The sequence below is a fragment of the Orcinus orca genome, chromosome 2 (genome assembly GCF_937001465.1).
Source record: "Orcinus orca chromosome 2, mOrcOrc1.1, whole genome shotgun sequence".
Lineage (NCBI taxonomy): Eukaryota > Metazoa > Chordata > Mammalia > Artiodactyla > Delphinidae > Orcinus > Orcinus orca.
Genome location: NC_064560.1, coordinates 81,442,002 through 81,465,746, shown reverse-complemented (window position 1 = coordinate 81,465,746; position 23,745 = coordinate 81,442,002). Strand labels below are relative to the sequence as shown.

Below are 23,745 nucleotides of genomic sequence, written 5' to 3'. Positions count from 1 at the left end.
AGTTTTTAACATTGTTTTTAGAGGAAGGATGGATCCAGATCTCTCACAAGAGGAGACGTCTATTTGTAAACGATGTGGACGGAGGGCATCGTACCAGATGGGAGTGACACCCACAGGCGCCCTGCACATGGAGCGGCCGGTGCAGGGGTCTTCCATGCTGTGGGGGGGAGGGGAGGAGCCTGGGGGTGGGGTCTGGGGTTGGATCTCAGGCTCTTATTTATGGCATATATGTCAGATGTGGGTGTGGTGGTGGTGACCCTGAAATCCGAGGAGCTAGAACAGGTCACTGTTTTTTGATATTACCTACAAATAACACTGCCTGGCTTTAAAGGTTTTCCTTTTTCCTCTGGTACTACAAATGGACCATTTTTATTCTCAGTTTGCCTTCCCCCCCCCCTTTTTTTTTTTAACCTGGCAGAGAGCATGAGAAAGATAAAATATTTGCACAGCCAGTTTTGGAAATTTCTGGTTGGCTGTTTTCATGTTAAAAAAATTAAAAAACAAACACGAGATTACTTTCTGCCTCCTTGACTTCTTGTGCGTGTGTGTTTGGTTTCTGAATGCGCAGGGGAGCATTTTCCAGGCTGGCTGTTCCACCTTCTGTGAGATGCAGGGCAGGAACTGGCGTCTACACGTGAAGCCATATTTATTTCCTGTGACCTCACAGCTTTGGATGGCAAAGCAGCTGGTCAGCATGACGTGAAGAATCAGTCCAAAAAGCTGCCACAAACCCTCTTGAGGAGAGAATTTTTAAAAACTACTTTTTTTTTAACAAAAGAAACCCCAGTAATATGAAGGACATGAATGTTAGTAATTACCACACACTGAAAGTATCGTTTAGCACGAAAAGTAAAACTTTCGAAAAATTTAAGATCCTATTTAATAAATAATTTTAAGGAACCACTTATGTAAACCTTGAATAAATTACTGAAAACTCCACGTGCTGTGGACAATTAAAAACAAAAAGAAATTACTCACAGGAGATACTCAAATTAGTTTATTATATCAATAATTCTTCAAACAAGTAAAAACAAAAATCCCCTTCCATATATATATATATTTTTTTTTCTGCTCTTTATCTCGGGGGAAAGCATCCTTTCTGGAGAAGGAGAAGCTGGCGCCAATGAAGAGATGGTCTACCTCCTGTGTTTTCTGAAGATACACCCACAGAGAAGCTGGGTGCTTTCTCCTCTCTTTCTTGGGATTATTAGAGGCTATTCTAAGGCTCTCACAGGTTTTAAAGGATTCTTTTGCTAGTGAGGATTTTACCCATCGTATCTGTATTTCTTGGAAACGAGATCTTTCCTTAGTGAGGCAGGTTTAACGCCTCAGTGTCCTTGGCCAAGAACGGTATTCTCCAGAGGTAATCTTGGAAGGAAGACGCTGCATATTGCTGCTCAGAACAGGGTAGCTAAGGACACATTATTTTTTCCTCAAGAAATGTAAGGAGGCACCAAAATAGGGACTGCTCAGGGATGGGGCTGCCCCTCATGTGCTCCGGAGCCACAGTCAGGGTTACCCGCACCCTGCAGAGGGGACCCCGATGGGAGCGGTGCCCCTCCACCTGGCTGATCCCAGACAGATGCGGGTGGAGGGGGAGGTGGGGGTGGGCTTCCTTCCCGGCGGCCCTCAGCCCCTCCCCTCTGGAAAGAGGCGCAGGCCGGGTTTCAGGGCGGCCTAGAGGGGGCTTACACAGTGACCGCAGGGTCAAGTTCTCGCCTCTCTCCTGGGGCACCGATGGTCGCTTCCTAGGGGCCACTCTGGTGACAGAGCATTGAGGAAGTGTCTTCGAAGGAGAAATGTGAGCAGGCTGTCATCTTTGCTCATATATGGTCAACTCCAAATTGTGAGTTCGGAACCTTGCCTTTGGGCCCCAAGGTGTCTTTGGAAAGCTCCTGTCGCCTGAGCTGCCCGGCACCGGGAGTGATCGCTACACCTCACCGCGCCCTGCGAGGTAGGTTGTCCGGTGCCCATCCTACAGACGCCCGCGACTTTGATGGCAGTGTGAATGTCGCTCGAGCCGGGGACTGTGGGAGGAGGTTTTGCTTATGAGATGGAGCCGTGTATTCCTAAAGGGTCACAGGGACCACCAGGGCGCCAGTGGGAGGCCAACCGCCCTGTCCTCCAGGGACCCGGGAGGGGCACAGGTGGGAGCCCGAGGCAGAGCCGCCACCGCGGTCCCGGGGCCGCGCGTTTGCTTCGAAACCCTAGGTGGCAACAATCGCACGCAGGTGACCGCTACATGGAAGAGGTCAGTCGCCGGGTTAGGGAAAAAAGAAAAAAAAAAAAAAAAAAAAGGCATGTAAAACACTCCCTTCTAAAAACAAAGGGCTGCAAATTTCTTTATTTCTCTTATTGAAGAACAAAAATACCCTTGCAATGGCTATTGAGTTTCCACAGGTACGAGGCAGATGCTAGCTAGCACACCCACTTCCAACAGTATGACTTGTTTCCTATCCGTCTACTACCTGAGTGGCGTCAGTGTAGGTTCAGGCACCATTAGGAACGTTTGACCAAACACGTACACAGCACGGACAGAGGATCGCCGGCCTCCCGGTGGACCAGGGCGCGGAGGAGACACCAACAGCGTGGAGAGGACAGCCCAGCCGGCGGGGCCGCGGCGCGCGCTCAGGGCCGGGCCGCGCGCGCCTCGCGCCGCCGCCGCAGCTCCTCGCGGTAGCAGTACGAGCAGTAGTGCTCGGTCTCTGCGCGTCCATAGAACGCGCAGTTCTCGCGCTGGCAGCGCCGCTGCGCCGGCCCCGCGCCGGGGCCGCCCCGGCCGCCCTCACCGTTCGATCGCGCGGCCGGCGCGTCGGCGTCGGCAAACTCCAGGCCGTCGCGCGCCGCGCCGAAGCCGTTGGTGTAGGTCTGCGACTTGGGCTCGGCCGCGCCCGCCGCCCCCGCCGCGCCGGGCAGGGTTATTGGGACGGCGCGCGCCAGCGACTCGACCGTGTTGACGGTGCGCAGGGCAGCGGCGCGAGCCGGGCTGTAGCTCTGCGACGACAGCGAGCGGTTCTGCTGCGGGTACGTGGCGCACGGCCGCAGCGCGCCCACGGCCGGGGCGCACGCCTCGTCCCGCGCGCCCGCCGCCTGCACGTGGATGACGCTCTGGCGCCCCGGCGCCGGGGGGCTGCGGCCCGGGACCGGTCCGCTGGCACCCGCGCGTCGCGCGCCGCCGCCGGGGCCCGGGGAGGCCGCGCCGCCCGCCGCTGCCCGCGCCGCCCGCGCGCCCGCCGCTGGCCCGGGGCTCGGGCGCTCCTTGAGCTTGAGCACCAGCTGCGTGGGAGGCCCGGCCGGCGGGCCCGGCGAGGCGCGCTCCGGGCCCGGCGCGCCCTCGGCCTCTGGCCTGCGCGGCGGCCGCTTGGCCGTGGAGGCGGCGGCGGCGGCGGCGGCATCGCGGCGCCGCTGCTCCTGCTCGGCGCTGAAGCGCTCCTGCGCGCTGGTCAGGTAATAGCCGATCATCTCCTCGTGGAACTGGTGCCGGTGGCTGGTGAGCAGCAGGCCGGCGAATATGAACTTGCGCTCGCCCTGCATGGCGGCGCGCAGGATGTTGAGGCTCAGCTTCACGTCCGTGCTGTACTTCCAGGCATCGCCGCGGGGCCCGCCGCCCTTGTCGGCCGGCGACGCGCCCGCCGTCTTGTCCGTGGGCGACGGCGTGGTCTTCTCCGAGGGCGACGTGCTGGCCGAGGCGCCCGACTCCTCCTTGCTGCCCTTGCGCGCCTTGGCCTTCTTCTCCTTGCCGCGCTCGGGCGGGTCGCTGTGCTTGCCGTTGGCGGAGTTGGCGCGGCTCATCTTGCCGTGCACCAGGCCGCCCAGGCCGCCCATGTTCTTCTTCAGCTTGATGCCCAGCGTCTTGCTGAAGCTGCCCAGCTTGTTGGCCACAGAGTCCGCGCGGGTCTTGTCCTTGTCCTTGCGCTGCTTCTCCTTCTCCTTGTCCTTGCCATTCTTGCCGTTATTGCTGTTGGAGTTGCTGCACACCGAGTCGCGGTCCGAGTCCAGCGAGTCGGGCAGGGACTGCACGTCCTCCCCCGCCGAGGCCGTCGGGGACTCCGGCTGCGCCAGAGGGGCCTGCAGGGGAGAGGGAGGGCAGGGACGGGAGGAGGTTAGAGATCAGTTGGCCCCACGCGGCCGGTGGAGGCAGACCCCGCCGCCGCGGTGTGGCTTCTGGCCTCACTGCCCGAAACCCGAGCTGTGTCCCAGCTTGAGAGTCTCCTGATTCTCGATCTAGAGCCGCTGCCTTCACAGCCCTCGTGGGGGTGAGAAAAGAACACCCACAGCCACGTCATGACATACTCCAGGCAGCTGGACTCTGGAGCCAGACTGCCATCCACTGTCACTCGTGCCATCAGTAACATGGGGTATCGGGACCTGCCTCAGGGAGCCCTGTGAAGTTTAGATACACGTAAACGCTGGAGTACAAAGCACTCTGAGCAGTGCCAGTTTGTCCTGGGTACTGTGTGCCAGGCACTGCCCTCCTTGCTTTCCTCATGAAACTTAAAAAATATTCGTTACGAGCCCGACTTTATGGGTAAGTAAATTTATGTCTGGGGAGGGCCAATTATTTGTAATTTTTGTTTTTTAAACAAATCCCTTTTCCTGGGACTTTACTACTGAGATCACAAAAACATCAGATACTTAAAGCGAATCCCTCTTAGCATCTGGAGGCAGGGCCAGCATGGGTACTCCCTGGGGGAGGGGGCCAAGTGGGGCGCCAGCCCCCTGTCTCACAGCCCTCCCCTCATGGAGGGGAGAAAAAGAGAGGAGAGAAGAAGAAAAGGAGGGGGTGCCGAGGAATCGCGCCCTCGGTTCCCTGCCTTTTCCAAGGACCCACACACAGTTTTATAGTTAATTCCGCTCCGTGGCAGCACATCGTGTTCCCATCTCGGCAAGAGAGAGTTTTGTGTTGTGAGTTGCCTACGGTTTGTTTTCTGAGTGGGCGTGTTTATTCCTGTCGCTCTGGAGAAAGTAAGGGGACAAAAACTCCCCTAGCCGGAGCGCGCGCCTACGTCCAGACTCGCAGGCACAGGCGCACAGAGGCACGCGTTGCAGCCCAGCCGGGGCGGCAGGGCGGCGGGGCCGCGGGCAAGGCTGGGATGCACTTCGCCTGCCCGCCCCGGGCCGAGTGCGCCTGCCGTCCGTCCCGGCGCGCGCCAGGCTCACCCGGGTCTCAGAGGGGATCCGGATCCACGTCACATTCATGTAGCTGTGCAGAAGGTTCAGCTTGGCTTCTAGCGACAGGATCAGGCTATCGAGAGAGGAACACCGAGTGAGATGCGCCCCAGCTCGCCCTCGCGCACCCCGCCAGTGCAGCCAGCCAGCCCCGAGGAGCAGGGGCGCCGTGTCCAGCCCCTCCCTGGGAAGCCCGGAGACAGACCGCCCCGTAGGGCGCCAGGGGAGGGGACACAGGGTACGGTCTTACTGGGCCAGCCGGGCGTTATCATTGTCGTCTTTCCCCCACTCCCAGTCCTTCCCGGGGTCCACCGCAAAGTGCAGAGGCAGCAGCTTGTGCTCTGAATCCGTCAGGGGGATCACGGCTGGAACGCAAAAGAGAGAGACCCGTGCCAGGTGGCTCGGGGGCGGGGATGGGAGGCTCGAAGTCCCCGTGACCCCCAGGGAAGACAGGAAAAGGCCACCGAGACCAGGTGTCTCCATGATTGAGGAAACCGAATGGAGTTGTACACAGGACCTCTACGCCAGGAGGGGTGTTAAGGCCGGAGGTTTCAAACGCACCGTGAACAGTTTAAAAAGTTTCCTCTTTATTGTGGAGGCTGAAGAGCATTTGGAGACCTGGGCTTGACCTGGGTCAAAAGACAGGTGCCGTCCTTGGGCAGCAGACAAAAAACAGCTATTACTGCTTCTGTGGTTTCTAACGAACGACCCAGGCCAGACAGCGCAGTGAGCAAGGTCACCTGGGAGGGGGCTTGGGGCCAGGCCCGCCCATCTCCTCCCAGAGAACGGGAGCGAGGACTGCCTGCGCACCTGCTCTGTGTTGCTGCGGGACCCACGGACCCTGTGGCCCTTGCCACAGGGAGCTCACATCCTGTACTAGGGACAGGATGAACAGGTGACATACAGCTCAGGCTGTCAGGTGGTGATAGCACCCTGAGGGTGAACAGCAGGCTGAGGGAGCTTTGGCAAGCTTTTCTAGGGCTGACCAGTGAGCCTTCTGGGGAGGGAACGCGTAGGTGGACAAGGCAGTGAGGAGAGATGGGCTCCACACTGCACCCAGGGATGGATTCATCAAAACACACCCCTGCCCTGGGGGAACCTGGGCCCTCCTCAGAAAGGCTGGGCTGGAGGCTGCTGTTTACAGGTTTGTCTGGGATCTGCTGGGAGCTTCTGAGCCTGGTGGGATCAGCTCCCTAGTGACGGGCTTACTCTTGTTGTCAGGGGCAGAAAGAATGCGGGGAGAGGACAGGAGCCATCCTGTTTCTGCCCTCTGGGCACAGCGTTGCGTGGGGACTGCACTAAGCTCCCCTGCAGGCCTCACCTGAGCATCAGGCCCCAGCAGAGTAGCACAGCCTGGGGCTCCGCCAGGCCAGCTGCTATGTTTGCTGGAGCTGGGCTCCATGCCAGTGGCTGGTGGAGAGAGCACTGGGTGCTGCCCTGAGTGCTGCCTGGGGAACCAGCCTGCCCAAACGCTGGGGCTGGCATGTGTGGGTGCAGGGCCTGGTGCACCTTCAGGTGTGACACTCAGACCCTGCTGCGGCCTCCACAGGGAGGTCTCGCCTCCGCTGTCGCACTGGCTTAGGAGGCAGTTGTGGCCGGGCCCCTTTCTAGCGGGGGAAGTGGGCTAGGAGCTGAAATCTCATGGATGGGGGCCTCCCTGTTTCAGGCTTATCCTTGCCTATTCAGGCCCTGGAGCACCTCTTTCCTGCTCCTATGCTGGCGGCCAGATGTTGCCTGTGCCTGATTGAACACATGGGGCCTCCCACACGCTGCTTTCCTTTGGCACCGAGAGCCCCATCTTTGGGGACACTGAGCCCCCAGGCACCACTCCAGGATGCACGGGGCCTTGCTCCTTCCTGGGGTTTACCTTACCTTCTCCTTACTTCCCCCCTCCCCCACCCCATGCTGGTCATGAACCTGGTGTCACTTCCCCAAGATTCATGACAAGGGAATCATGGCAAAAACAGAAAAGACAAATCAATAAACAATAAATACATAAAATCTACGATTGAATACCGTTAATAATTGATTTTCTGGTAAGAAATCAGAAACATTGACTCAGTGCTGCCCTCCAGTTGCTAAAGACACACAAATAATCCTCTTCCTCTACCCCAGCCCCTAACCCCTCATATAAGGGAAACACAGCTTTGCTCCAGAATTTCCTTTTCATCTCGATGTGGCTGGGTGGCACTGTGCTCAGGTTTGGGAGGTCAGGGGCCACTTGGTCTGCCTAGGCCACAAACTGCTCAGTCCAGCCTTGATGTGGCTGTGACATACAGGCTGCCCCTCCCCAGGCTGAGCTGCAGGGTAGTCACACCCAGGGAGGGCTGCAGGATAGCTCAGGACCAGCCTCCCTTGGGCCATACCCAGGAGCTAGTCCCATAGTTCCAAGGGTCACCACAACAACAGAGAGAGGGTTGCCCCGGCTTCCCACCCATGGGTGTGGGCAGGGGGTAGAGGCTCCCTCTGTAGACAGGGCAGCATGGCTCCCTGGAGGGCTTGGTAAAGGCACCCACTCCAGGTGCCATGCAGATGGCCATGCAGATGGGCAAACCAGTGTCCAGGAAACGGGCCCAAGGACTCTTTTAAATAAGCATCCTCTGTGGGTCTTAAAATCAAGCAAATCTGGGAAACATTGTTCTAGAATAATCTGTTAGGAGCAGTTTCTGTGGGTGCAACGTGGGCGATTTGGGGTCTGGCTGTCCACCTTCCCAGGGGAGAGGTGCCTTGAGGGCGCCTGCCCAGGCCCCCACCCTAGCATTAGGAAAGAGCACATGCTTATTCGCACCCATGGGACGTGAGCAGAAGTGCTGGGGGAAGCCCTGGGCGATGTGGCTGTGGGGTGGGTGCGCCTTCTCCCCTTCACCCCTTCCCGCCGTGATGCCTTCTGATCATGGCGGCCCTACAAGATATCAGGAATGCGCTCCTGACTCCCCATTTGGAGGGGACCTGCCCGCCCATCAGGAACACCTGTTTTAGACTTTATCTGCAGGAGAACCAAACTCCTATCACATGAAGCCACTGTGATTTTGGTTTATTTGTTTCAGATAAACCAGCTAAAGTAGTACAGCTATACAGCCCCCCTCAGCCTCCCTACCAAAGGGCTCCTGGAAATTCCTACACTCAGTAGCTGGGCTGGAACGGACTTCCTGGACTCCCCACCCTGACCACCCCCCCCAGCTCCCCCACCCCAATGCACAAAGCAGAAGGTTGGAATCACCTGCAGGTGCTAGAGCCTGACCACCCAGCAGGCTCCTGGCAGCCTCTCAGCCTGGATGTCAGAAGGCGTCTTCTGTGCAGAGGGCACAGCTGTGGCCTGCCGGTCAGGGCTGGGGCTGCAGGGCCCAGGAGCCCCACCTGTAGCTGTACAGCCTAGAGCGGCCTCGAAAACAGGCCTCTGTGAGCCTCGGGTACTTTTGTTGCCTCTGCCTCTTACTTTACACACTTACTTTTCCCTGTTGGAAACCTGGCCTCACCCAGTGAGAGGGGGAGTGATGCGGTGACTTGCCCTCTGGTGGCAAATGTCAGGAACAGCAAATACTTTTCAAAATAAACCTGCAACCTTTTTTTTCGCCTTTGAAAAAACTCTCTTCTATCTTTTAACCTGGAAACATACAGGCATCATCTCAAACTAGCCTGGACAAAGGATAACCGAAGCAGCAACCAATTTTCAGTACTTATTTTCCAAAAAAGAGTGGAGACCTCTGGTTTCTGTTTGGGCTGTAAAAAGCCGAAGGAGCAATGTCCCACCAGTATAATAACAACAAGCTAGACGAACTGCAGATTCACAACTTTCCTTTAACCCGTCTGAGAGCTGAAGTCATAGGCAACTGGCCAGCCACAGGTGGAAAGACAGGTGCCTTTGAGGAGGGATGGACATGAGCTTAATTGGACCCCACTAAGCTGGACCCCACTAAGAAGAATTCAGCTAAAATTGTTAACAAGTTGGTAAAGGAAGGGTGTAGCCTAGTGAAAGAATACAGAACCTTGGGGGCCACAGACATAAGGGAAATTCACAAGAACTTGCAGGCCCCTCTCCATGGGACCTGACCTGGTGCTCACAAAAAGACTGGCCAGAATTCTGAGAAAGTGTCCTTCACGGACCTTTCCCATCTGCTAAGGAAGGAACTGCAGAGAGCAGGGCAACACACACTGTTGGTCTTAGGGCACTGGGCCTTTCCAGTCACTCCCTCCCCCCAGATCCAGGGACACAGCACCCACCTAAGATAGAGGCTTAATCAGAACAACAGAAACATTACCCTTCTGGGCTCTGCCTCCTGCACCCAGGCTAACAAGCTGCTAGAAAAGGGGCAAGAATATGGAGAGAGACCCTCACCGAGGTGAGGCTCAGCACAAAGGTACAGGAGACAATGAGAAATACCAGCCCCACCATAAACACAAGATACAACTAGAAGGATTTGAAGGCTGGATAACCAGGGCAGCATCAGATCCTGACTAGGCTGATCCAAACCCCGTGCAGGAAAAGGGAAGGAATCAGAACGATATGCCTTAGTCTTTATTGCCCTACTCAAGATGGCTAGCTTTGAACGAAACATTTTCGGCATAAGAAAAGACAGGAGAAAACCAACACATTGACAAGAGAAAAGACAGGTGACGGAACAAGACAGATATGACACAGGTATCGAAACTATAGGATGTGATTTAAAATAACTGATTAGGGACTTCCCTGGTGGCCCAGTGGTTAAGACTCTGCCGTCCCATGCAGGGGGTGCGGGTTTGATCCCTGGTCAGGGAGCTAAGATTCCACATGCCTTGTGGCCAAAAAGCCAAAAAACATAAAATAGAAGCAATATTGTAACAAAGTTAATAAAGATTAAAAAAATAAAACAACTGATTAATAACAACAATAAAATAATATTGTAACAAAGTTAATAAAGATTAAAAAATAAAACAACTGATTAATAACAACAATAAAATAATATTGTAACAAAGTTAATAAAGATTAAAAAAATAAAACTGATTAAAAAAATAAAACAACTAATTAAAAACAATTTTCTAATAGAAAAAGTAGATACCATGCAGAATTTGATAGTTAATTTCAGCAGAGAGTAAGAAAGAGTCAAATCGAAATGCTAGAAATAAAAAAACACAATAATGGAAGTAAAGAATGACTTTGAGGGGCTGATCAGTAGACTTTACACACCTGAGGAAAGAAGCTGTGAACAGTAAGATAGGTCAATAGACATTAATCAGATTGAAACAGAAAGAGAAAAAAGTGGGGGGAGGGTTGCAGAACAGTATACCCAAGATCGGCGGGGCAGTATCAGATAGCAGCAGATCTGTGTAAGTGTAATCCCAGAAGGAAAAGAGAGACAGAAAAAAACCAGAAGAGATATTTAAATAAATAACGGCTGACATTATTTATCTAAATATTTCCAAAATGAATGACAAACTCTACCACAGATCAAAGAGGCTAAGAAAAAAACAAGCAGGAAAAACAACAGCAACAAATCTGTATACATAGTATATTCAAACTGCTAAAAACCAAAGACAAAGAGAAAATCTTGAAGGCAGCAGGGGAAGAAGACACATTACATACAGAGAAACAATTCTAAGGATCACAGCATACCTCTCATGATAAAACAGGTAAGACAGAAGACAATGGAGTTATATCTTTAAAGTGCTGGATGAAAAAACCCTGCTAATCCAGAATTCTATACACAGCAAAAATAGCTCTGAAGCACGAAGGAGAACTTTCTCAGACAAAAATGAGAAAACTCGTCCTCTGTATACCTGCACTAAGAAATGTTAAATGAAATTCTTTAAGGGGAAGAATATGTTCCCAGTAGAAACTTGGATTTACACAAAGAAATGAAAAGTGATAGAAATAAAATAAATGAATTTGAAAATAAAATTCAGCTTTCTTCCTTTTAATTACTCTGAGAAGTAAGGCAAAGAGAGCCATAGTGTATTACATGTTTACAGCACATGTAAAAGAAAAGAGCTTGATAATAATAGCCCAGAGGATGGGAGGGAGGGGTTGGGAATACATTGTCATGAGATCTGTATACAACACATGAAGTAAAATGTTACTTGAAAACAGTCTCAGTAATTAAAGATGGTCACTGTAAACCCTAGGGAAATCACTAATAATTAAAAATACAGGTATAATAGTAAATCAACAGTGGAGATAAATGGAACCATTAAGAAGCTCAATTAACACCAATGAAAGAAGCGAAAGAGCCTTAAAAAACTAAAAATAGAACTATTGGGTTGGCCAAAACGTTTGTTTGGGTTTTTTCCATAAGATGATTGGAAAAACCCAAACGAACTTTTTGGCCCACCCAATACCATATGATCCAGCAATCCCACTCCTGGGCATATATCCAGAGAAAACCATAATTCAAAAAGATACATGCATCTCAATGTTCATAGCAGCACTATTTGCAATAGCTAAGACATAGAAGCACCCAAAATGTCTATCAACAGAAAAATGGATAAAGAAGATGTGGTGCATATATACAATGGAATATTAGCCATAAAAAAGAACTAAATAATGCCATTTGCAGCAATATGATGGACCTAGAGATTGTCATACTGAGTGAAGTAAGTCAGACAGAGAAAGACAAATACCATATGATATCACTTATATGTGAAATCTAAAAGAAGGGTACAAATGAACTTATGTACAAAACAGAAATAGAGTTACAGATGTAGAAAACAAATCTGTGGTTACCAGGGGGTAAGGGCAGGGGAGGGATAAATTGGGAGATTGGGATTGACATATACACAGTACTATATATAAAACAGATAACTAATAAGGACCTACTGTACAGCATAGGGAACTCTACTCAATACTCTGTAATGGCTTATATGGGAAAAGAGTCTAAAAAAGAGTGGATGTATGTATATGTATAACTGATTCACTTTGCTATACACCTGAACCTAACACAACATTGTAAGTTAACTATACTCCAATAAAAATTAAATAAAAAAGTAAGCAAAAGGAGGCAGGGAAAGAGAAAAAAAGAACAAAAAACAGATGGAACAAATAGAAAAGAGCTACCATTAAACGTAAATAGTTAAAATGTACCAATTAATAAGTGACATTGTCAGATTGGATATAAAAGCAAAACTCAAGTATATACTGACTGTAAGAAATCCATTTTAAATATGAAGTCATACATAGGTTAAAAGATACTAATATAAAAAAAAGCTGGAGTGGCTCCAGTGCACGGCCAGTTACCAAAGATATAGAAGAACATTACAGTTCTCCATGAAGCTATCACAGTCCTACACGTGTGCATGGGCTTCAGAGTACATGAAGCAAATACGAACAAAAATGAAAGGAGAAAGACACATTCATTGTGGATGGAGACTGCCACTTTTCCCTTAGGAAACGACAGAACAATTAGAAAATCAGCAAAGATATAGAAAACTGAACTATGTCATCAGAGACCTTGAATTAATGGACATTTATGGAACCCAACAACAGCAGAACACGCATTCTTTTCAAGACCCCATGGAATATTCACCAAGGTGGAACATATTCTTAGCCAACCTTCACAGATTTAAAAGAATAGAAATCGTAAAAAGTTTGTTCTCAGACCATAACTAAATAAAACTATGTACCCATAACCAAGAAAGATATTTGGAGAATCCTCAACTATTTGCAATTTAAACAGTGTGCTTCTAAATAATCCTATCGGTCCCTAATCCCTGTCCACCGCTGTGAAGGTTAATGTTATGTATCAACGTGCCTGGGCTAGGGGATGTCCAGAGAGCTGGTACACATAATGTCTGGGTGTGTCTGGGAGGTGGTCCTGGTAAAGATTAGCATTGGAATTGATAGACTGGGTACAGAGAACTGCCCTCACCAACATGGGCAGGCAGCATCCATTCCATGGAGGGATCGAATAGCACAAAAGAGCCAAGGAAGGAGGAATTTGCTCTCTTTGAGCTGGGACATTGATCTTCTCCTGCCCGCAGACATCGGTGCTACTGGTTCTTGGGCGTTTGGACTCAGACTGAATTACACCACTGGCTTTCCTGGTTCTTCAGCTCGCAGTTGGCAGATGGTAGAACTTGGCCTCCATAATTATGTGAACAAATTCCTATAATAAATCTCCTCTTATATATATATATCTATATGTATCCCATAGGTTCTGTTTCTCTGGACATCCCTGACTAACAGAACCACTCATCTGTTTTCCATCTCTATAATTTTGTCATTTCAAGAATGCTATAGATCTAGAATCATACAGAATGCAGTCTTTGGGGATTGGTTTTTTCCCTTCAGCATAATTCCCTTGAGATCCACCCAAGTAATTGCATGAGTCATAGTCATTCATTTTTATTGCTGAGTAGGATTCTGTGGCATAGACGGTATGTTGAACCATGCACCCGGGAAAGACATTTGGGTTGTTTCCAGTTTTTGGATATTACAGATAAAGCGGCTATAAACATTTGTGTACAGGCTTTTGTGTGACCATAACTTTTCATTTTTCTGGGATAAATGCCCAGGATTACAATTGCTAGGTTATATGGTAAGTGATGTTTCCTTTTATAAGAAGCTGCCAAACTGTTTTCCAGAGTCACTGAACAATTTTTACATTCTCACCAGCAATACAGGAGCAATCTGGTTATTCCACATCCTCTCCAGCATTTGGTGTCGTCAGTTTTTAAGATTTTAGTCATTCTGACAGGTGTGTAGGGACGTCTTACAGTGGTTCTAATGTTGACCATCTTTTCATGTGCTTATTTGCCATCCATATATCCTCTTTGGTAAAATGTCTGTTCATGTCTTTTCCCATTTTTTATTTGGATGGTTTGGAGATTTTTTTTGCTATTGAGTTTTGAGGGGTCTTTGTATATTTTAGATGTAAGTCCTTTGTTGATAGGTGGTTTTCAGATATTTTCTCCCAGTCTATAACTTGTCTTTCCTTCTTTCTTCCTTCCCTCCCTTCCTGTCCCCCCCTCTCTTTTTCTCTTTGCAGAGCAGAGGTCCAAGTTATTAATTTCATCTTTTTTGGGGGATCATTCCAATCCCAAAAGACTGCATTCTCTGTATGATTCCAGTTATGCAACATGCTGGAAATGACAAAATTCTAGAGATGAACAACAGATTTGTGGTTCTATTAGTCAGGGATCTCCAGAGACACAGAACAAACAGGAGACATATATAAGAACTCTTGGGGCTTCCCTAGTGGCGCAATGGTTGAGAATCTGCCTGACAATGCAGGGGACACGGGTTCGATCCCTGGTCCGGGAAGATCCCACCTGCCACGGAGCAACAAAGCCTGTGCTGTAGAGCCTGCAAGCCACAACTACTGAAGCCTGCACGCCTAGAGCCTGTGCTCCGCAACAAGAGAAGCCACCGCAATGAGAAGCCCGCACACTGCAATGAAGAGTAGCCCCCCTGTGCCGCAACTAGAGAAAGCCCACGCGCAGCAACGAAGACTCAATGCAGCCAAAAATAAATGAATAAAAAAAATAAATTTATATTAAAAAAAACCAACTCTTCATCTACCTCTAGGTCCATAGTTGTGCATTTTACATTTACTTTATGGTTAATTTTGAGTTAATTTTTGTATAAATGAGGTTTGGGTTTAAGTTTTTTTTTTTTTTTGCTTATGGATGTCCAATCACTTCATCACCATTTGTTTGAAAAGACTATCCATCCTCTATTGAATTTATTTTGTTTCTCTGTCAAAATCATATTTTTTGGAGTTATTCCTGGGTTCCACATTCTGTTCCATTGATCTCTGTGTCTAACTCTCCGTCAATACCAGGTACTGTGTCAGGAGCTCTACATTCATTACTTACAAGTCTTACACCAGCTACAGGATTTTTGCTCCAACTTTACAGAAGAGGAAGTGAAACTCTGGTACATAAGTGACTCCAAGCCAAAGCTGGAGCTGTGATTGAAAAGCAGGTCTGCCTTCCTCCACACTGTGTACTTTGTCTTCCACTACTGTGTCACCCTGCCTTTTTTTGAATTATCTGAAATTAGTAGATCGTGAGCATCTAATCTCGTTCATTCATTCATTTATTCATTCAACATTTAATTGCCTCCCAGGTGTCTTGGTGCTGGAGACACAAAGATGAGAAAGACAGGACATCTGGCTTCAAGACATCCAGGATCTGGCCAGTGAAGAACAGAAGCCTCCGAAGGGTGGTCCTTGTCATCCTTCTCCTCTCCCTGCTCCCTCCCCCACGGCGGCCTTGGCTGTGGCTCACCAGTGCCTGAGAACAACCTCCAGCGGGCCTGACGTAGAGTCCCCGGCTGGGTGAGAACCTTGCATCCTTGCGCCTCTGGGAAAGATCAGACTTGCTTTATGAGGATTTGCTTCATGAGACCTCGAGGTGCAAAGCAATGGCAGCCCTGTCCCGTCCACAAACGCAAGGAAAGTGGTGAGTTCCTGCTCGATGAGCTGCCCATGGCCTCACGCCCCAGACCACCCACTAGGCTCTGATCAGGTTGCTTTCTTTCCCACAGACACTTTCCCCAGAAAAACGTCCCCAGAGACAATTCTCTGAGCGGACTCAGGTTATCAGGAAGCCGGCCATTTCTTCTGGATACGTGTCCTCTCATGCATCAGACGCAGCCCTGGGGGACGGTGTTGAGGGGGGCTTCTCGGAGAGCAGAAGCAGGCTGTCATGCTGGCTGACCAAGAGGTTCCCTCCCCATGTCCAGGGGGCAGGACAGGTGCCTGGGGCTTTGTTTTCCTTCTCTTCTGCAGGAGGATCGATGAAGGCCGTGTCCTGTTCTGACACCACCCATCAGAAGCCTGCAGGTCCACAGGGAGCCTGGGGCAGCCTGAGGGAGAGACGGCACTTCATATGGAGATGGGGGCTGGGCTGATTCAGGAGTGGGGGAGATGGCGGCTGGGGGTGCTCCTGGGGCCACTCTTTCTGTGGCTTAGACACCCTGGGGAGGCCTGGGGGAGCCTGTGTCTGTGCCTCCTGCTCCCTCATCTCTCCAGGCCCCGGTTTCCTCGTGAAAGACCCTTGGCCAGTTCTTTCCGTGTAGCTGAGCACAGCTGGCACCTCTCTGGAACTGAGTCTCAGGCTCCAGAGCCGATGGTCCTTGGGGTGACGCAGGTGTCGGTGGACAACTGGACTCTTGGGCATTTGATCAGCAAGACCCAGCTCTCTGAATTCGCGTCCCCCTGCAAGGCCAGGACAGAGCTCACGGCCTTGAAGTTCCACACATGGCTCCTGGTCACGTAGGGGCCTTTTGAGATATTCTTGGGTCAAGAACCAACAATGTCAAAGATGACACCCCTCGTCTGGTCCCCGGGCCCTGGGGTGCAGGGTCTGAGCTAAGAGTTTGGATGCCCCCAGAGACTCTTCCTCTTCTCCAACAGTGAGGGGCCTTTGCAGGTGTGGCCCAGGCCTCCAGGGGCCATGCTCGAGGCTACAGCAGGAGCAGCAAAGGAACGGGGCGAGTGGTTCAGCAAGGCTGCCTGCAGACCACGCGGGGAGGCAAGTTGGCTCTGCACGCCCAGGCCGAGTGTGTCTTTTAGTGGCAAACTGCAAGCCTAGAAGGTGGCTGAAGAGGAAGGAGGCTGATTGCAAAGACAATGCAGGGAATTTGCATTTTTTAGGCACTTTCTGGTTTCTACAAGCCTTCTTGCTACCATGAGTTCATCTGATTCTTATAATGTCCAGTAACAGGTGGGTTGGTACGTAATTCCTCCCATTATTGTATTCAGACAGGTCCACAGATGGGCCCGTTTGATTAGAATATGATGAAGAAGTGCTTTTTAAGTAAAAATCACTTTATTTTAGATAGCTATATTAACAAAATTATATTATAAAATCCATTTAAATGGAATATTTAATAATATTCATAGCCTAAGACCAATTTCTACTTAATAGGAGACAGGTGCTGTTTATTATAAATCAATCCTGTAAGAAAGAGCACAGTTTGTCGTCAAATAGACTGGAAATGAAATGTCACATTATATATGGTTCGAGAAATCATAAAATATAGATTGGCATTTAATTTAACTATGAGCTGTGCATAAAATACAGATTGAAGACAGAGTTCATGTCCTGTGTGTGGGGTTATTCTGTTTGGCTCCACAAAATTCCCAAATTGCTCAGTTTTGTAAACGTGGGGTGTTGTTTCTAAGTGGCAAGAGATAAAGTTTCAGGCTGCTCTTGCAAAAACTTTTTTTTTTTTTTTTTCAAATATCACATTTTGGGTGTGTTGAGTCTGTTTCCAGTAAATAAACTACAAACTCTGGTGTGATCATCCGTGGATGTCAGTCTCAGCCTTCAGAGCTGTCTGACAGCTGCGTGGGCATCACTGTCCAAGCCCCTTGTTCACATCAGCATCCCCTCCTCCGTCTGGCTCCTTAGAGGCTGCAGAACGCAGCTCTCTGGGTCACCTGAGCGGGAACCCCTAGGGAAGGCACAGGGACACCGTGAGGGCACCCTGACCCCCATGTGGCCCCTGGATGTGCCCCAGAGGCTCTCAGGCTGTTTGCATTTAGGAGGAAAAACTATTGAAATAATTACTATATATATATATATATATATTTATTTATTTATTTAAAAAGAATAGAAACAGATGGTATTAACATCTCCCAGGAAGCGAGGCACCCCTCCCCCACCTTCTCCCATCCTGAAGGTCCCTAAGTCACCAGGTGTGAGTTGCCTTTATATCCCAAGCAAACTTTGGCTTGGGTACCACTTCCCGGACCTTGTCTCTGGGAGATGCCTGTTCCCTGATTATCACCCTGTTTGGCCAAGTCTGCTTTTTGGAAGTCGCACCATCCACCCTACTAACCTGCCCTAGTGACCCTTCACCGGCTGTGACCATTCCCTGGGGATGGCCCTGCTTCCTCAGTGTCCTCCTCTGTCAGGTGGGCACAGAACATGCAGAGGGTCAAGTGTTGCCCTTGGAAAGGACCTAGACCAGGCCTGCACACAGGAAGTGCCTGCAAGTACTGGCGTGACTGTGGGGTGCAGACTCAGCCCAGGTCTGAGTTTTGCAGAGCCATCTGAGGACGTGGCACAGGGAGGCCACGGGCACCATGCTGTGGGCATGGGAGGATCCTTCCTGCAAGCTGCAGAACTAGGGTGCAGGTGTCCTGGGGGCAAAGGACTAACATCCTCCGCATGGAGAAAGCAGGGGACCATCAATCATCTGTGGAAGTTACCACGAAAGTACGGGTAACTGTTATTTACAAAAAGTCCCAAAATGCGCTGGCAAAGCCTTGCCCACTCAGCTTGCCCACACCTGACCAATCCCTCCAGCCCAAGCTTGCCCACTGCAAGCAAGCCCTGCCTTCTCCCCACGGGAACCCCAGCCTGCAGGACACAGCGGGGTTCTTCCTAGAAGCCGGCCAACCTCAGCAGCGGCAGGGGCGGGGCGGCGGGGGAGGCAGAAAGAGCTGTAAGGGAGCAGTGGATTCTTTCCCAACATAGTTTCAACACAGGGAAGGACGAGAGGTTTAAAGGACACCTCATGGAATTTTTAAGCCGCCAGGAGCTTGGACACATTCAGATGAGACGCACTGGGCCAAGCAGAAGGAAGGGAGTGGCGGGAAGAAGGCAGTCCCATGTCACATTCTACAACACATTTTGTCTCATTCTCAGGCTCCCAGAACATCGTTCCTCAGACGCAAGAACAAGACAGCTGCTCTCTCTGGGCCTGTGATGACTGTACCTGTCAGCCTCCATCCCAGGGTGCTGGGAGGTCCGGGGTGGGGGGCGCCCTCCACAAGGTGTCCTTTGCTTGGGGCAGGGCGACAGCTCTGCTCGGCAGTGGGGGACCAGCAGGTGCCCTGGACCTTGATGCTCTGTGTCCTACACCCTTGCCTCCTCCCCAGGCTCTGAGACCACAGGCCTGGTGGCTCGGTCCTGAGCCTGGGCCCAGCTGTGGTCTGAGAGTCTCTTATCTTGGCTTCAGAGAATAATGCCCGGTTCCATCCTAGAAACTGGTGTTACTGTGCTTTCTTAGTCCCTCTCCTAGCCGAGCTGAGGGCACAGGCTGGGACTCTGTTTTTTTGTCTGCCACACTGAAGGAGGGCTGCAGGCAAGAGAACCGATGGGGCCAGCAGGTGCATGACAAAGAGCCCCACCGCCCCCCGGCCCTCCTTCCTAAGGCCTCCAATCTGAGGACACCAGCCCCTGAGTTTGGGGCACCTGGTAGTGGAGCTTGTTATGGCCACTTATGAGCTGTCTCTGGGGCCCAGCTCACCTGGTGAGGCTCAGCTCTGCTCAGACCCATGCCTGAGGCCTGGCTGACCCCGGGATGGAAGGAATTCAACTCCAAGCTCTTACCATGCCAGGTGTGGGCTGTCTGGTACTGTCACTGTCACAAGTGTGCTGTCACACTGAACACTTGTTGAATGAACCTCCCCGTGGCTCAGGCCCGTGCGGCTGTACACAAGAGAGCTGGAGCCCGCCCACAGCCTGTCCCCTGGACCACGGCCAGCTGCTCATCCCCAGACCCAGACCTTGCTCTCAGAGCAGCTGGCGCCCACGGCAGGTTTTGGGGGCTCTCGACCATGCATACAGTGGGCCTGCTCTTTGTTCTGCTGGGCCTCCCAGTGGGACCACCCCTTCCCCTGGAGAGGAGTCGAGAGACTAGTCACGTTCCAAACATCTGCTGGGACCTGGATCTACAGAGCTTGCAGAATATTACTTTGTAAAAAGTCCGCCACCAGCTACAACAGGTCCCAGGACCCCCACGCATGAGCTGCTGAGGGGTGGGGAGCTCACACACTCTGACCAGGCCCCTGATGGATCTGAACGCAGCATCCGCTGGTCAAGAAGGTGACAGTGATGAACTGAGCCAGAAATAATGAGAAACATGGCAGTTTCTCATTCATTCCCATGGGCTTGAATAACCTGGTATTCTCATTCTGTCTGAATTGGTTTGCTCGGGTGGCCATAACAGTGGAACACAGAGTGAGGGGCTTAAAGAGCAGACATTTATTCTCTCACAGTCTGGAGGCTGGAAGTCCAAGGACAAGGTGTCAGCAGAGTTGTTTCTTTTTGAGGCCTCTCTCCTTGGCTTGCAGGTGACTGTCTTCTCTGTGTCCTCCTGCAATCTCCTCTCTCTGTGTGTCTGTGTCCTAACCTCCTCTTCTTATAAGACCACCAGTCACAGTGGATGAGGGTCCACCCTGATCACCTCACTGTATTTTAATTACTCCTCTGAAGACCCCATCTCCAAATACAGTCGCAGCCTGAGGCCTGGGGGTTAGCTCTTCAACACATGAATTCAGCCCTTACCAACACCTCTCCCTTCATGACAAGCCAGGGTACCTGAACTCAGAGGAAGGTCCCGTCACTAGTTCACCAAGGAAACACAGGATCTCGCCTGATACTTTCCTGCTTTTTATGTTTCCAAGGTGGTGGACCTGAGCTTCCTGGAGAGCTGATGAGGGAGGCTTTCCCCGAGCATCATCATGAATTCCTGGACCGAAGCAACTTCATCATGTTTCTACTCTTTCCAGTGGTGGTCCTCACTGTCCCTCTCGTCCTGTAGGAGCCTCGTCCATCAGCCCAGAAGCCCTTCTGACACTACCCTCGTGGTCTTTGAAGATGCCTTGTTTCTTCCAGGACAAGATGTGATACGATCTTTGTGCATACTTCCTGCCCCAGATCTGGCCATGCTCTTAGACACCGGAGTTTGGGGGCGAACAGGACCTGCTTGCAGCAGGGGATGGTGGCAGGGGCTTGCCTGGAACAGAAGGTAGGAGGCTGCAGGCAGGATGGAGGGGCCTGGTCATCTCCAACATTCCTGAAACGCCCCACCTGCCCCGGGGGGCCTGCCTGCCCCACAATGTTGAGAGTGTGGTGTGTGTGACAACCAGCCCTCTTACTGTCTGAGCCATGTCGGGTTTTGGTGACCTGCGGTCGAAGGGGCTCTAACCTGCAACCAGGAAACCCTGTGAACGGACGGAAGCCCCGCACGGCAGGGAAGGGCAGGAAGGAAGAGGATGGTTTCCCACTATCTTTCCTCTCACTGAGCATCCTTGGTCCTCGTAGGCAAGGATGCTATGGGGGTGGTGACCTTAGTGTCTGTAAAGAGCTTCCTGGGAGGCTCCCTGGGGGCAGAGTGCAACGCAGCTTGAAGGCACAGAGCTGGAGACTTTCTGGAAGGCGGAGTGAAAAGCCCCGGGCCAGGCCGAGGTCTCAGTTCAGCAGGGTCAGAAGGCTCCTGCCAGCTTTGGGGTGGGGGGGGTTCTGGCACAGAACCAGGGCTCTAGGAGAGAAAGCCTCTGGGCATGAAACTTCCTGGTGGCATTTAGATGGGGGGGGGGGGGACAGCAGCGTGCCATCAAGTCAGCCGCGTGGCGCCAGGTCTGTCTCTCAGCAGGACCGCCCCCGCCCCGGCTCTTCCTCCTGTGGGGGCGTGGCCACGGCCAGGACCGCCAGACGCATGCGCCACCCTCACCCAGGCAGCCCGGAACCTGACATCCACGGGCGGTACACAGCGGCCCTGGGAGCAAGGCTGCTTCTCTCTCTGCGTTGAAAGAGAATGGATTTTCTCCTAAGGAGCACAGCACTGACAGCCTCACGCACCACCGCTTTTTAGGGAATTAAGAACCTAACAGCTAACGTGGTTTATTTCCAGATGAGGACCCAAGTTGGTAAAGAACTCATTTTTGCACTTTTGCTCTTCCCCAGATGAGTGGTCATTGCTGGTGAAATAAAGAGGAGAGTCCAGATGGAACTGCCTGGAAACATCACATCCTCTCCCTGATTCAGAGCTGGCTCACTGAACCCCCACCCATCACCTCACCCCCTTCTTCCTCCACTGCACTCATTTCTCAGGCTGCTCTGAAGCCGGGAAACTGCAAGTATAGAGCTCAGCCTTAGTAAGATGCCAGCACGTGTCGAGGGAAGGTGTTCTTCCCAACTGAAATGACAAAGTTTCAAGAAGAGAGGCATTTGGTCCAGCCTGGAATATGGATGTGATGCCTGGAGCTGCAGCACCTATTCTATGACCATAAGGCTGAAACCACACAATAAGGATGGTGGAGCAGGGAGAGGCTGGAGCCTGAGTACCTGAGAATGCCTAGAGCTGATGCACCAGCCCTGGACCACCTACCTCAGGACTCCCTGTTAGAGAAGCAGCTGCAGCAGCCATTTTCTCCTTTGAGCCCCTTGCATCCCAATGCTATTCTGAACTATCTTCTTTTGGGGGCTAATATCATGGCCTTCTGTGGTTGCTTCCATTTTCTTGGCATCATAAAGGCTGAGAAGAGAGACTGAGTCTGTTCCCTGAGCAGGTTCCTGACGTCTTCTCAGCTTCTCCCCACCATCCTCAACCACTGGGTAACAATGGCAGAATTGCTAGGATCTGGTATTTGCAGAAAGCCCCCGACAGCCTCTACCGTCGGGCTGGAAGGTAGGACAGTGCCCCACAGGAACCCTGGGGTAGGCTTCCTCTGGTGATGGCTCCCCGGACAATGTCTGCTCTGTTCCTCCTGCCCATGGCAGGTCCTTTCAGGGAGATGCTGGGCACTAATGGTGGCCAGGAAGGGAGCCAGTCAAGGCCTTTAGGTTTATCTTAGAAGCAACATTTAAGGATCAGGGGACAGGCCTGGCTTTGGGACAGGCAATGTCATTCCCAGGGGTGACTGAGGACTTCAGTGTGTGGAAGTGACCATAGTGGTCACTTCATAATTAAGTGGTGATGTCCTTACATGTGTCAAATGAAAAGAGACCAAATGGGAGAGTGGGCGGAAAGGAAGAGGAAGGGCAGAGGACAGGGGAGGGGGGAGGGAATGAGGGTGAGGAAGGGGAGGAGAAAGCTTTCATTTCCAGGGAGATGGGTGTTATTGTACCGGCAACAGATAAGGGGACAGGCTGGGAGGGCACATGGCGCCCCTCGGGCAACGCGGTGAGGATACGGCAGCACCCAGGCCCAACACCATCACGCTCCTATGACATGTGCTTGCTGGGCCACACCAGCAACATGCCAGCCACCCACCAGCAACATCCCTGCATCAGCCCAGCACTTCTGCTCAGGTCTATCTGTCTGTTCTTCCCAATTAGAGTAATTGCTCCCCTGCTGAATGGAGCTCGTGACTGCTCGGGAAACATCCTGCCTTGTGTAGTATGTGGCTTGATGGGGGTGCCTGTCTCCCCTACAAGGTGGTAAGGGCCCCAAGGCAAGGACACTGTCATCTTTGGGTCCCCAAACCTGGATGCAACAGGTGCTTCACTGAATGGGCCCTCGGCCCCCCAAACAAATACTGCATGCAGGACCACTGGACTTCAGGCCAGTGGGAGGAGCAGGAAGCAGGGTTGTGCCTACCAGCACCCACCAGCTCAGTGAGGGTGGCACAGGGGATGTGTCGGTAGCAGTACTTAAAGCCTCAAAGTCTGCAGAGCATCTGTATCCTTTCCCAATGTGTGAGGGCCTGACATGTAGCACAGAGGTTACCCAGCCAGTGGGAGCCGCTTACATGTGCTTTGCTTCTGCTTGTGCGATGGTCGTGAGGACTGAATGGGTCAACGTGCAGCCCTGCACATTGGTCACGTGAGGGCTGTGGAGGCAGGGACCACACTGCTATTAGGAGCAAGCCAGCAGGCGGAGCTGCAGGAGCCCACGACACAGCTGCTCAGAACCCACGCTGG

At 51.6% G+C, this 23,745-nt stretch overlaps 1 protein-coding gene and 1 long non-coding RNA gene across 3 annotated transcripts in view; one reads left to right on the top strand and one right to left on the bottom strand.

The window, feature by feature from the left end:
* Positions 1-432: 432 nt before the first annotated feature.
* Positions 433-23,745, bottom strand: part of LOC101281390 (OTU domain-containing protein 7A) — a 387,881-nt gene continuing 364,568 nt past the window's right edge. The window contains exons 12-14 of the mRNA XM_049706859.1: positions 5,420-5,534; positions 5,161-5,245; positions 433-4,068 (exon numbers count right to left, since the gene is read on the bottom strand). Coding sequence (XP_049562816.1) covers positions 2,629-4,068; positions 5,161-5,245; positions 5,420-5,534 — 1,640 coding nt within the window. The 3' untranslated portion in view covers positions 433-2,628. The remainder of the gene's footprint in view (positions 4,069-5,160; positions 5,246-5,419; positions 5,535-23,745) is intronic.
* On the top strand, positions 14,435-22,861 carry LOC117198565 (uncharacterized). Of its 2 annotated transcripts, XR_007476018.1 has the most exons (5): positions 14,435-15,064; positions 15,209-15,543; positions 15,629-16,809; positions 20,505-20,848; positions 21,787-22,861. It is a non-coding gene; the product is annotated as an uncharacterized LOC117198565 (long non-coding RNA). The 2 variants fall into 2 exon arrangements; XR_004479753.2 differs by lacking the exons at positions 20,505-20,848; positions 21,787-22,861 and having other exon boundaries at positions 15,629-17,556.